Source organism: Sycon ciliatum, chromosome 4 (assembly GCF_964019385.1).
Source record: "Sycon ciliatum chromosome 4, ocSycCili1.1, whole genome shotgun sequence".
Lineage (NCBI taxonomy): Eukaryota > Metazoa > Porifera > Calcarea > Leucosolenida > Sycettidae > Sycon > Sycon ciliatum.
Genome location: NC_088646.1, coordinates 41,049,272 through 41,063,823, shown reverse-complemented (window position 1 = coordinate 41,063,823; position 14,552 = coordinate 41,049,272). Strand labels below are relative to the sequence as shown.

The 14,552-nt window shown below is 47.9% G+C and overlaps 1 protein-coding gene across 1 annotated transcript in view; it reads left to right on the top strand.

Annotated features, from left to right (window-relative positions):
* LOC135816204 (xaa-Pro aminopeptidase 1-like) overlaps positions 1-14,552 on the top strand; it is a 39,530-nt gene that overhangs the window by 1,408 nt on the left and 23,570 nt on the right. The window contains exons 2-11 of the mRNA XM_065329602.1: positions 3,380-3,443; positions 4,115-4,222; positions 4,512-4,552; positions 5,045-5,096; positions 8,507-8,529; positions 8,856-8,979; positions 9,550-9,645; positions 10,378-10,459; positions 11,521-11,668; positions 14,419-14,463. Of these exons, the coding sequence (XP_065185674.1) occupies positions 3,380-3,443; positions 4,115-4,222; positions 4,512-4,552; positions 5,045-5,096; positions 8,507-8,529; positions 8,856-8,979; positions 9,550-9,645; positions 10,378-10,459; positions 11,521-11,668; positions 14,419-14,463 (783 nt within the window). The remainder of the gene's footprint in view (positions 1-3,379; positions 3,444-4,114; positions 4,223-4,511; positions 4,553-5,044; positions 5,097-8,506; positions 8,530-8,855; positions 8,980-9,549; positions 9,646-10,377; positions 10,460-11,520; positions 11,669-14,418; positions 14,464-14,552) is intronic.

Genomic DNA, 14,552 nt, shown 5'->3' with positions numbered 1-14,552 from the left:
CGTAAACCAGAACTCTTCCCGAGGTCAGTAGTTAGACTTTGGTCTCTGGAAAAGCCGGTCACAGTCACAGTCAGGGTGCAACTTGCTCAGCAGGCGTTGCCGGTCACAGTCAGGGTGCAACTTGCTCAGCAGGCGTTGCCGGTCACAGTCAGGGTGCAACTTGCTCAGCAGGCGTTGCCGGTCACAGTCAGGGTGCAACTTGCTCAGCAGGCGTTGCCGGTCACAGTCAGGGTGCAACTTGCTCAGCAGGCGTTGCCGGTCACAGTCAGGGTGCAACTTGCTCAGCAGGCGTTGCCGGTCACAGTCAGGGTGCAACTTGCTCAGCAGGCGTTGCCGGTCACAGTCAGGGTGCAACTTGCTCAGCAGGCGTTGCCGGTCACAGTCAGGGTGCAACTTGCTCAGCAGGCGTTGCCGGTCACAGTCAGGGTGCAACTTGCTCAGCAGGCGTTGCCGGTCACAGTCAGGGTGCAACTTGCTCAGCAGGCGTTGCCGGTCACAGTCAGGGTGCAACTTGCTCAGCAGGCGTTGCCGGTCACAGTCAGGGTGCAACTTGCTCAGCAGGCGTTGCCGGTCACAGTCAGGGTGCAACTTGCTCAGCAGGCGTTGCCGGTCACAGTCAGGGTGCAACTTGCTCAGCAGGCGTTGCCGGTCACAGTCAGGGTGCAACTTGCTCAGCAGGCGTTGCCGGTCACAGTCAGGGTGCAACTTGCTCAGCAGGCGTTGCCGGTCACAGTCAGGGTGCAACTTGCTCAGCAGGCGTTGCCGGTCACAGTCAGGGTGCAACTTGCTCAGCAGGCGTTGCCGGTCACAGTCAGGGTGCAACTTGCTCAGCAGGCGTTGCCGGTCACAGTCAGGGTGCAACTTGCTCAGCAGGCGTTGCCGGTCACAGTCAGGGTGCAACTTGCTCAGCAGGCGTTGCACTGAGAACACTTGTGTATCCTTCTGGATACGTCCAGCAGGTGTGGCAATGGCGCCCAGCTGGTGGTTTTTCTGGGCAAAATCAGTTGCCAACTTGATGTAGAACTGTCCGTTGCTGTCTTTCAGGATCACCAAATCCTGCTTTCTCATGTTACACTGCAGCTCACGTCCACGGATACCGAAATGCATTGTGACATAGAACCATACTTGTTGTATTAGGCACTTGGCATCCTTCTTTGTATCGAAGAGGTAGGTGATCTTGTACATGTCGGTGTCGGTTATAATATCATTGTGTGCAATCGGATTCATGCCACCTTCTCTCTTCAGTTTCTTTATCATTCCATCAAAGGTGTCATTGGATCTGCGAAATTCCATGTCGTTGAAAATGTTGAACTTCCTGCCAAGGTCATTCAAGTGGCGTTGAATTGCCCCACGGAAACCTTTGTACGAACTGTACTGGTAGTTCTCGCCTTTTTGGGTGCGCATCTCAACGTAGCACAGACAAAGTACATGGCACAGATCGTCCTTCGTACACGTTTTCAGATCGAGCACCATATTTGCCTTCTTCATGAAAGTATCGAGTACGGCCACCCAGTTTTTCGTAGAGTACTTCGTACTTTTCGGCGTACGGTCCGCGATGATCCTCTCCACATCGGCATCTGTGACCGTAGCAAAACGTTTTGGTGCTGGCTCTGCCATATTTGGATAAACAAGGGAAACTTTGGATAAACTCTTGCAGACTCGACAAGATACGAACTGAGAAAAAAGGTAAGTACGCATGCGCGCCGCGGTGCTGTATTGCTGCTGTTCCTGCCCGGGTATGCGGGCAGGAACAGCAGCGATACCGTATCGCGTACAGAATAAGCGGGCAAGACCAGCTGTTCCTGCCCGCTTATTCTGGCTTCTCATTGGCTGTAGCATGGCAATATGCACGTGCCATGTCTGAATAAGAGAGCTTGGAAGCTCAGGGCCCTACGCTATGCTTTTTTTGCCTAGCTAGCTCATCATGCATGTTATAAGAACTGATGGAAATGTTTTTTTCTCCATTGATTGGCTACATCAAACTTTCTCTTTGCATTCGAGGGTAATACGACACCGTCTACCACCTTGATGACCTAGGCAAAAAAAGCATAGGGATGATATAAATTTTTCATTTCTCCTATTTTTTTCTCAAGACACCTGGGATTCGAACCCGCACTATCGCCCTGCATGCATCCCCCGATACACTTCGCATACATACTCATTCTTCCAAGTTGCTTCACGTTGTGAATCTGATCTTGCATTTGAAAGCCCTATTTGAATATTGCGGCCAGCTGTTTGTGGCCAGCTATCTTTGATGGTACGGTACGGGACAGGTACAGTCGTGGCTAAAGCGACACCGTCTACCACCTTGATGACCTGGGCAAGAAAAGCATAGGGATGTTATAAATTTTTCATTTCTCCCATTTTCCTAATCAAGACATAAACCTGGGATTCGAACCCGCACTATCTCCCTGCATGCATTCCCCCGATACACTTCGCATACATACTCCTTCTTCCAAGTTGCTTCACGTTATGATCTTCCATTTGAAAGCCCTATTTGAATATTGCGGCCAGCTGTTTGTGGCCAGCTGTCTTTGATGGTACGGTACGGAACAGGTACGGGATAGCGCCAGGCATGCCGATGGCACAAACGAACACCGAATTAAAGCTGTGTGGACCCTGGCTAGCGCCAGACGTTACTGAAGTAACGTCTTTTGCAAAGCTACGGGAATTAATTGAAAATACTACTCGAATTTTCGGGTCAAGCCCTTCGTGAGGGAAGCACTAGTGCGAACCGTCTACAATACTCCAGTTCCGCGAACCGAAGTCCGACCTAAATTGCAAAACTGGCTCCCTGGCCCAGTCCTGATTACATCACTTACTTGTACATGTGTATGTCCAGCTGCATTCGTACCACTTCCAGGGCGTCAAGGGTCGTGCAAGTTGAGGATGCTAAATATGCACTTTGAGTTTGATTTCACTGAGCACAACTGTACAAGTGACATCATGTTGTCAGTTCAGAATGAAAGATGTGAAGAGTGAAGGACAAAGTAGAACACTTTTGCTTCTTCAATCGTGAAAAAAACGCCAGACCCACCAGTCCTGGTGGGTCTGGCGGTTTTTTTTCTCTTTTCAGGCAGTTCACTTCCCCGACTGATCCTTTGAATTTGAGAAGTTCTCCCAATCCTTTCTTCAATCGTGCTTCTTATTTTTTAACCATCTGTACTGTCTTGTATATACCAGTGCTCGTTAGCAGAAAATAACAAAAATACAAAGTTTGGGCCCGAAAAGGAGGTTGAGGGGTGGGCGGGTGTTTGGGGGCTGAGGCTTAGACTCCGATGCGGCTAACACCCTGGGGAAATACAGTACCACTCCTACGGTAACCTTCTTTTTCTTTTCTTCCTTTTCCTTTTTTTTCATTGTTGTCTATCCGAAACAGAATGAGTACTTGGCGGACTGTGATCAGCATCGTCAGTTCATCTCTGGTTTTACCGGCTCCTGTGGTAAGCTACAGGAAGGTGCTACTGTAGGACATGTGAATATAACGTGGAAGTAAATCTAACGTTTTAACGAGTTACATTTCTTCGTTATAATAAGTTCTGTTCAGACTGTAAGGCATTATATGCGTTATATGTGGATATGCCTGAAGACCGCAAGATCGTTAACGTATCTTCTCGTTAACCTATGGATGTTGGACAATCGTTAAATTTACGAATCGTTATAATAACATGTCTTACTGTAATGCTGTGATGTTCTTCTCTTGGGCTCCTGTCAAGTTAGTCTGTGCCAAAATGGAATGCATGCTGTGAATGAGGGGCAGATGGCAATACCCAAGCATGCATGAATTCAGTGGCAATTGGATCTTCTCAAGGATTCTCTCACGGTATCAATGGTATCAAGAGTCCATAACCCCGGGGTTATATGGTATCTAGAGTACCTGGGGGTTACCTGGGGGTTATGTACTCTTGACGTGATGGTATGGCTCAAGGATATAACATTAGAGCCACGTATCAGGCTGGTGATGTGTGTGTGTGTGTGTGTGTGTGTGCGTGTGTGTGTGCGTGTGCGTGCGTGTGTACATGTGTGTGTGTGTGCGTGTGCGTGTGTACATGTGTGTGTGTGTGTGTGTGTGTGTGTGTGTATGTGTGCGTGTGTGCGTGTGCGTGAACTGCAGGCACGGCAGTGGTTACAGACAAGAAGGCATTGCTCTGGACAGATGGCCGGTATTTCACACAGGCACTGCAGGAGCTTGATGAGCATCACTGGCAGCTCATGAAACTCGGTAAGTAGTTCTCTCCAGCTGTGTACACAGTGTGCATACACTGTAGCATACACTATAGCATACACTCTAGTCTATAGCACACAAAAGTACACTTATAAGGGAGTACATTAAGAACTCAGATGGTGAGCCAAGGAAAAAATTGGAACATGGAAAAATGTGGGCACAAGTTATGCGATCAAGTCCACCAACTAAACCAGATTTTGAACAGTCAGACGTGCACAGTCTCTCTCTCTCTCTCTCTCTCTCTCTCTCTCTGTCTCTCTCTCCCATTTTTGTTGTTGTTGCACAGGTCTTCCCGATACACCCACGATTGAATCCTACTTGTCCAAGGTATGGCTAATACTGTGTTTCAGCAGATGGTTGATCAGTGGCTGTACCTGCAATACTGCTCCCAGCTGTGGGTTACTTTGCTTTGTTTTGCTAGGCTGCTGTTTATTTGGCGGCATTGCATTATGCTCGGTTGCATGTGCGTGTGAACATTCATGTGTGTGTGTGTGAATGACGCAAGTTAGCAATGGAGCTAGGCTGAAGTATGTTGCTACTCATACATGTACTTCAGTCTTGTCCCATTGCTAACTTGTATCTTTTGGCTCTGCCCTCGTGGTATCGAGCACTCTTTGCAAGGATTTTGCAACATAGCCTGTGTGTGTTTTTGTGTGTGTGTGTGTGTGTGTGTGTGTGTGTGTGTGTGTGTGTGTGTGTATGTGTGTGTATATGTGTGTGTGTGTATGTGTGTGTGTGTGTGTGTGTTTGTGTGTGTGTGTGTGTGTGTTTGTGTGTGTGTGTGTATGTATGTGTGGGTGGGTGGGTGCATACATGCAGGAACTCCCTACTAACAGTTCTATTGGGCTGGATCCATCCACAATGAGCATTGGTAAGGCCAGTAGGAATCAGATCTACATCAGATCTACATATGCTGTACGAAATAGAGGTTGCGACTTCGGCGATGATTTTGTTTAGGAATGGGTTTGCTCCCACACTGGAGCTCCCGCTATTCCGCCGACATGACTTGACACTTGACTGACTCCCGACTGCCATCCAGAGAACACGAGAAGTCCATCGAACCTTCGACTCGGTGCCGGTGCTCTTCAGGCACAATCTTCCTCAGCCTACTCAAGCTCAACTGATGAGGGGTGAATTCCCCGAAACACTGTGTATTGAGCAGGGAGTGGTGCTTTCTTGCAGGTTTGCCGAGTCGAAGGTTCGATGGACTTCTCGTGTGCTCTGGATGGCAGTCGTGAGTCAGTCAAGTCAAGTCGGCGGAATAGAGCGAGCTCCAGTGTGGGAGCAAACCCATTCCTGTGTTACTATTTACAGTACTACAGCACTACACACCACTGCTCTCTGTTACATGTGTGTGTGCCGTCTGTTTCATTTTCTCTTATCACTTATTGTAAATGTTGCCGGAGTGTCTCATCTCTCGAGATCCCCCACTTGATGTACAGTCCGGGGGAAAAACTATAATCACCTTTTGCTATTTTAAAAGTTCATACGATGTAAGGAGCTCAGTGTACTGCTACTGGGGTCTTCAGTGATGTAAGGAGCTCAGTGTACTACTACTGGGGTCTTCAGTGATGTAAGGAGCTCAGTGTACTGCTACTGGGGTCTTCAGTGATGTAAGGAGCTCAGTGTACTGCTACTGGGGTCTTCAGTGATGTAAGGAGCTCAGTGTACTACTACTGGGGTCTTCAGTGATGTAAGGAGCTCAGTGTACTACTACTGGGGTCTTCAGTGATGTAAGGAGCTCAGTGTACTGCTACTGGGGTCTTCAGTGATGTAAGGAGCTCAGTGTACTACTACTGGGGTCTTCAGTGATGTAAGGAGCTCAGTGTACTACTACTGGGGTCTTCAGTGATGTAAGGAGCTCAGTGTACTACTACTGGGGTCTTCAGTGATGTAAGGAGCTCAGTGTACTACTACTGGGGTCTTCAGTGATGTAAGGAGCTCAGTGTACTACTACTGGGGTCTTCAGTGATGTAAGGAGCTCAGTGTACTACTACTGGGGTCTTCAGTGATGTAAGGAGCTCAGTGTACTACTACTGGGGTCTTCAGTGATGTAAGGAGCTCAGTGTACTACTACTGGGGTCTTCAGTGATGTAAGGAGCTCAGTGTACTACTACTGGGGTCTTCAGTGATGTAAGGAGCTCAGTGTACTACTACTGGGGTCTTCAGTGATGTAAGGAGCTCAGTGTACTACTACTGGGGTCTTCAGTGATGTAAGGAGCTCAGTGTACTACTACTGGGGTCTTCAGTGATGTAAGGAGCTCAGTGTACTACTACTGGGGTCTTCAGTGATGTAAGGAGCTCAGTGTACTACTACTGGGGTCTTCAGTGATGTAAGGAGCTCAGTGTACTACTACTGGGGTCTTCAGTGATGTAAGGAGCTCAGTGTACTACTACTGGGGTCTTCAGTGATGTAAGGAGCTCAGTGTACTACTACTGGGGTCTTCAGTGATGTAAGGAGCTCAGTGTACTACTACTGGGGTCTTCAGTGATGTAAGGAGCTCAGTGTACTACTACTGGGGTCTTCAGTGATGTAAGGAGCTCAGTGTACTACTACTGGGGTCTTCAGTGATGTAAGGAGCTCAGTGTACTACTACTGGGGTCTTCAGTGATGTAAGGAGCTCAGTGTACTACTACTGGGGTCTTCAGTGATGTAAGGAGCTCAGTGTACTACTACTGGGGTCTTCAGTGATGTAAGGAGCTCAGTGTACTACTACTGGGGTCTTCAGTGATGTAAGGAGCTCAGTGTACTACTACTGGGGTCTTCAGTGATGTAAGGAGCTCAGTGTACTACTACTGGGGTCTTCAGTGATGTAAGGAGCTCAGTGTACTACTACTGGGGTCTTCAGTGATGTAAGGAGCTCAGTGTACTACTACTGGGGTCTTCAGTGATGTAAGGAGCTCAGTGTACTACTACTGGGGTCTTCAGTGATGTAAGGAGCTCAGTGTACTACTACTGGGGTCTTCAGTGATGTAAGGAGCTCAGTGTACTGCTACTGGGGTCTTCAGTGATGTAAGGAGCTCAGTGTACTGCTACTGGGGTCTTCAGTGATGTAAGGAGCTCAGTGTACTGCTACTGGGGTCTTCAGTGATGTAAGGAGCTCAGTGTACTACTACTGGGGTCTTCAGTGATGTAAGGAGCTCAGTGTACTACTACTGGGGTCTTCAGTGATGTAAGGAGCTCAGTGTACTGCTACTGGGGTCTTCAGTGATGTAAGGAGCTCAGTGTACTACTACTGGGGTCTTCAGTGATGTAAGGAGCTCAGTGTACTACTACTGGGGTCTTCAGTGATGTAAGGAGCTCAGTGTACTGCTACTGGGGTCTTCAGTGATGTAAGGAGCTCAGTGTACTACTACTGGGGTCTTCAGTGATGTAAGGAGCTCAGTGTACTACTACTGGGGTCTTCAGTGATGTAAGGAGCTCAGTGTACTACTACTGGGGTCTTCAGTGATGTAAGGAGCTCAGTGTACTACTACTGGGGTCTTCAGTGATGTAAGGAGCTCAGTGTACTGCTACTGGGGTCTTCAGTGATGTAAGGAGCTCAGTGTACTACTACTGGGGTCTTCAGTGATGTAAGGAGCTCAGTGTACTGCTACTGGGGTCTTCAGTGATGTAAGGAGCTCAGTGTACTGCTACTGGGGTCTTCAGTGATGTAAGGAGCTCAGTGTACTGCTACTGGGGTCTTCAGTGATGGTCTACTATTCTTGCATGGAGCTCGTTGCCACTCAGAGGAGAACTGATTACGGACTGCCTGCATGATATGCAATATGTGTAAAAGGTACTCCAAAGAAAAGCACAACGGGTTGATGTTCTGGGTCACTCTCACAGTAATGTATATGGTATACATGTACTTATGCTGTAGACACTTTGAAATCTGACTACTGTAAGTCAACGAATATTCGGCGCATATTTATTTTCGGCTATTTTCGGCCTGGTCATGTTTGGCCGAAATTTGCAAGGTTCAGTGTGACAGTGTATACAGGCAGCAGCAGTACAGGCTGAAAATTTGTTGCGGCCGAAATGGGTTTTAGCCCTGGGAGGCCGAAATTTGAATGGGCCGAAATGTGTTTTAGCCCTGGGAGGCCGAAATTTGAATGGGCCGAAATGTGTTTTAGCCCTGGGAGGCCGAAATTTGAATGGGCCGAAAATTTGTAGACTTACAGTACATGTTTCTGTACTGTCCTAGCAAGAAAATGAACTTTCAAGTCTCAATGAAGTGCTCTCTCTCTCTCTCTCTCTCTCTCTCTCTCTCTCTCTCTCTTCTGATTTGCTGTCTCCAGATGCCTACAATGACCTTGTCAAGGTAAGGGTTGATAATGGTACAGTGTTGAACTGTTCAGTTTTCTTTCACCTGTTGACTGTCCTTCGCTGTTCTTTGCTGTCCTTCGCTGTTCTTTGCTATCCTTCGCTGTTCTTTGCTGTCCTTTGCTGTCCTTCGCTGGCAGAGCGCCATGCATGCATGGCGCTCTATGCAGTCTTGCATGTGTGTTATTGGTACTGTGCATAAGTGCATGTGTTTGTGTGTTATTGTGCTCATGTGCATGTGTGTATTATTGTGCATATGTGTGTGCCATTGTGCACATGTGTACGAATACGCTCTGCTCTCCCATGTGCTGTCGGTTTGTGCAGGGCGTCCAGGATTCTGGCCATGAAGTTGTCTGCTGTGACGTGAACCCGGTGAATACAGTTTGGGGTAAAGACCGTCCAGCACTGGAATGTCAGCCTATTGTGCCCCTGGAAGTTTGTTATACAGGTAATGCAGTGCTTGTCATTTACAATGTACTTGTTACACAAGACAGATTGGAAGCTGTGTCGCAACTCTGAGTTTCACGTATTACTACGATCATCAGTAGTAATTCGTGAAACTCAGAGTTGCAACACAAACTCCCCTCTCTCTCTCTTGTGTAGAAGCCTCTTCCCTATATGGGTATTGAGCACTCTTCGGACAGTGGAGCACGCTACTTGATTACGTACATGTACTTGTTATGCATGTACTGGTCATTGCTGTTACTGATCATTGCTGTTACAGGTACTACCGCACTTGCTAGTGCTGTTACTCCACACTGGATGTAGCATCACCCTTTATAGCCAGTGTCAGAAAAAAGGGTTTTGCTCTGCATCAAATGGAACCTGCAGTTGGACGGTGTGCTTCCTAGTTAGTCATGTCAGCAAGCATTCAAGTGTGTGCCCGTCCCATCTCTTACTTACCAAGTACTAGTATTGTTGTTCTTCCTAAACTCGGTTTTGAGAGTGTACATGTTTTTTTGTTTTTTTGTTTTTTTGTTTTTTTGTGTTTTGCTTGTGCCTATGGCGCATTGTTCAGGCGAAGTCTGCCACAAGAAGGTGTCTGCTGTTCGTGAGAAGCTGATTGACATGCAGTGTGATGCACTGGCTGTGACCGCACTGGATGACATAGCGTGTAAGAGCTCGGTGCCATACTGCTGCTCTACACCAGTGTGCAGTTAGGATATCAGTATGGCAGGAGAGAGAGAGACAGACAGACAGACAGACAGACAGACATACAGAGAGAGACACAGAGAGAGACACAGAGAGACACAGAGAGAGAGAGAGAGAGAGAGAGAGAGAGAGAGAGAGAGAGAGAGAGAGAGAGAGAGAGAGAGAGAGAGAGAGAGAGAGAGAGAGAGAGAGAGAGAGAGAGAGAGAGAGAGAGAGAGAGAGAGAGACACACACACACACACACACACACACACACACACAGACAGACAGACAGACAGCGACAGAGAGAGAGACAGAGAGGGAGAGAGACACACAAAGAGAGAGAGAGAGAGAGAGAGAGAGAGAGAGAGAGAGAGAGAGAGAGAGAGAGAGAGAGAGAGAGAGAGAGAGAGAGAGAGAGACAGAGAGAGAGACAGAGAGACAGAGAGAGACAGAGAGACAGAGAGACACGAAGACAGAGAGACACGAAGACAGAGAGACAGAGAGACAGAGAGACAGAGAGACAGAGAGACAGAGAGACAGAGAGAGAGAGAGAGAGAGAGAGAGAGAGAGAGAGAGAGAGAGAGAGAGAGAGAGAGAGAGAGAGAGAGAGAGAGAGAGAGGACCGCAACTGCCGCTGTTGATTGTTTGCTGCAGGTGGTGGTGCAGGGCTGTTGAAGTAATAATTGCCTTGTGTATTGTTGTTTTGGCGCAGGGCTGTTCAACTTGCGTGGCTCAGATATCGAATACAACCCGGTCTTCTTTTCCTACGCATTTGTGTCCCGTGACAAGCTCGTGTGAGTCAACCCATCTCCTGTTGCATTGCTGTACCGTCCTACTGACTGTGAAACTTGATAGGCAAGCAGCATCACACAGTATCACACAGCATCACACAGCATCGCACAGCATCACACAGTATCACATAGCATCACACAGCATCACTGCTATTTGTCCCCGTACCATTGCAATGTGTTTCCCCAATGCACTCAATTCTAGCTTACTAGTAGTCTAGTACAGGAAGTTGTGAACATACAGTGGTGGCAAAAGTGGACACGGACATGTTGATTGTCTGAAGAGCTGTGTTCACAACTCATCCCAATGCTCGTAATGCACCACCTCTCCCTCCATAGGCCTCTAAAATAGGCCCTCATATTTTGCGCAGCTGCACTGTTGAGCTTCCCATGTAAACTAAGATAAAAAGCAAATGGAATACGTTCACTCCACAGCCCAGTGTTGGTAACACCAGGGATGCATGGTCAGCCCAGACCAGGCTAGTCTCTTCACAGGGTCAGGTTTCACTTACCATGAAAGTATATCCACTGCTAACTCCTGAACCACATATGAACTCCTGAGCCACATATGAACTCCTGAACCACATATGAACTCCTGAGCCACATGTGAACTCCTGGGCGCATGTGAAGCTCTGAGGCGCATGTGAAGCTCTGAGGCGCATGTGAAGCTCTGAGGCGCATGTGAAGCTCTGAGGCGCATGTGAAGCTCTGAGGCGCATGTGAAGCTCTGAGGTGCATGTGAAGCTCTGAGGCGCATGTGAAGCTCTGAGGTGCATGTGAAGCTCTGAGGCGTATGTGAAGTCATGAGGCGCATGCGAAAGCCCATAGCACGTGCAGTCCTGAGGCATATGTAAAGTCCTGGTGTGCATGCAAAGTTCTAAGGCACATGCCAACCTCTGAGGTGCATATTAAGTGGCAAATATCAAGGGGCACAACCCAGCTTTACCAATGAACAGTGCCATCTTTGTGAACTCTAGGTGTGTGTAACCAATACTAACCAATGATGGATGTGTTGTACTCTTAATACAAGTTGGTTGGTTGTGTTTGTTGGGTTGCTGTGTGCTCAGGCTGTTTGTGGATGAGTCTCAGCTCACACCGGCGGCGCGGAGCCATCTTAGCGAGGAGACAAAGTCAGAGTTGGATGTGAAGGACTACGGTCAATTTCATGTGTATTTGAAAGCGTATGTGGATGCCAACCCAAGCTGTCGCATCTTGGTGAGCTGAGTGCTGAGCAGTAAAATACACGCTTCTCTCCGACAGTATTGTTGAAAAGAAAGGCCTCAACTAGAAACCCCTTGGCTAACAGTATCTTGAGGCAGATAGGCCTATGGTATGTCTGGGGTATATCTGGGGTATATCTGGGGTATGTCTGGGGTATGTCTGGGGTATATCTGGGGGTATATCTGGGGTATATCTAGGGTATAGTGGCATGGGGACAGACGTAACAGTACAGTGTATCAGACATGTATGCGTGGGTGTGTTAAACAGGGTTGTCCCATTGTGTGCGTGTGTACGTAGGTCAGCAAAGGTATGTTAAACAGGGTTGTCCCATTGTGTGCGTGTGTACGTAGGTCAGCAAAGGTATGTCAAACAGGGTTGTCCCATTGTGTGCTTGTGTACGTAGGTCAGCAAAGGTATGTCAAACAGGGTTGTCCCATTGTGTGCGTGTGTACGTAGGTCAGCAAAGGTATGTTAAACAGGGTTGTCCCATTGTGTGCGTGTGTACGTAGGTCAGCAAAGGTATGTTAAACAGGGTTGTCCCATTGTGTGCGTGTGTACGTAGGTCAGCAAAGGTATGTTAAACAGGGTTGTCCCATTGTGTGCGTGTGTACGTAGGTCAGCAAAGGTATGTCAAACAGGGTTGTCCCATTGTGTGCTTGTGTACGTAGGTCAGCAAAGGTATGTCAAACAGGGTTGTCCCATTGTGTGCGTGTGTACGTAGGTCAGCAAAGGTATGTCAAACAGGGTTGTCCCATTGTGTGCGTGTGTACGTAGGTCAGCAAAGGTATGTTAAACAGGGTTGTCCCATTGTGTGCGTGTGTACGTAGGTCAGCAAAGGTATGTTAAACAGGGTTGTCCCATTGTGTGCGTGTGTACGTAGGTCAGCAAAGGTATGTTAAACAGGGTTGTCCCATTGTGTGCGTGTGTACGTAGGTCAGCAAAGGTATGTTAAACAGGGTTGTCCCATTGTGTGCGTGTGTACGTAGGTCAGCAAAGGTATGTCAAACAGGGTTGTCCCATTGTGTGCTTGTGTACGTAGGTCAGCAAAGGTATGTCAAACAGGGTTGTCCCATTGTGTGCGTGTGTACGTAGGTCAGCAAAGGTATGTCAAACAGGGTTGTCCCATTGTGTGCGTGTGTACGTAGGTCAGCAAAGGTATGTTAAACAGGGTTGTCCCATTGTGTGCGTGTGTACGTAGGTCAGCAAAGGTATGTTAAACAGGGTTGTCCCATTGTGTGCGTGTGTACGTAGGTCAGCAAAGGTATGTCAAACAGGGTTGTCCCATTGTGTGCTTGTGTACGTAGGTCAGCAAAGGTATGTCAAACAGGGTTGTCCCATTGTGTGCGTGTGTACGTAGGTCAGCAAAGGTATGTCAAACAGGGTTGTCCCATTGTGTGCGTGTGTACGTAGGTCAGCAAAGGTATGTCAAACAGGGTTGTCCCATTGTGTGCGTGTGTACGTAGGTCAGCAAAGGTATGTCAAACAGGGTTGTCCCATTGTGTGCGTGTGTACGTAGGTCAGCAAAGGTATGTCAAACAGGGTTGTCCCATTGTGTGCGTGTGTACGTAGGTCAGCAAAGGTATGTCAAACAGGGTTGTCCCATTGTGTGCGTGTGTACGTAGGTCAGCAAAGGTATGTCAAACAGGGTTGTCCCATTGTGTGCGTGTGTACGTAGGTCAGCAAAGGTACCGTATTTCCTCGATTAATAGACCCGGTCTTTTGTTTTTTGAAGAGGGTTGGACCCTGGTCTCTTATTTGGGCATGGTCCATTATTTGAGCATGGTCCACTATTATTTTCATCGGCACATCGCTGGAAATGGTGGATTTTTAACACGTCATAATATGGAAGTTCTATTATGACGTGTTAAAAATCCACCATTTCCAGCGATGTGCCCGTGAAAATATAGTGGACCGTGCTCAACTAATGAAAGAAAGCACTAGCCACTACAAAAATTGTAGTTGGGCAACCTAAAATCGCGTCCTTTTTTGATCCACCACGTGCTTTCTTAGTGCGCATGTGCAAAGCGATGAACTCAAATAAGAGACCGGGTCTCTTATTCGGGCATGGTCTACTATTTTTCCGTGAGGCCTCTAGGAGGGTCTACTATTTGAGCATGGTCTGTTATTCGAGCATGGTCCATTAATCGAGGAAATACGGTATGTCAAACAGGGTTGTCCCATTGTGTGCGTGTGCACGTAGGTCAGCAAAGGTATGTCAAACAGGGTTGTCCCATTGTGTGCGTGTGAACGTAGGTCAGCAAAGGTATGTCAAACAGGGTTGTCCCATTGTGTGCGTGTGTACGTAGGTAGGCAAAGGTATGTCAAACAGGGTTGTCCCATTGTGTGCTTGTGTACGTAGGTCAGCAAAGGTATGTCAAACAGGGTTGTCCCATTGTGTGCGTGTGTACGTAGGTCAGCAAAGGTTTGTCAAACAGGGTTGTCCCATTGTGTGCGTGTGTACGTAGGTCAGCAAAGGTATGTCAAACAGGGTTGTCCCATTGTGTGCGTGTGTACGTAGGTCAGCAAAGGTATGTCAAACAGGGTTGTCCCATTGTGTGCGTGTGTACGTAGGTCAGCAAAGGTATGTCAAACAGGGTTGTCCCATTGTGTGCGTGTGTACGTAGGTCAGCAAAGGTATGTCAAACAGGGTTGTCCCATTGTGTGCGTGTGTACGTAGGTCAGCAAAGGTATGTCAAACAGGGTTGTCCCATTGTGCGTGTGTGTTCATACATGTACGTGTACAGGTCAGCAACCGGTCCAGTCAAGATGTAGCCAACACAGTGCCCAAGGTCAGTGTAGAACTGTTTCAAGAATGTTCATCTATACATGTGTGCGTGCATGCGTGCGTACGTGAATGCATGTGTATAGTTATTGCCGG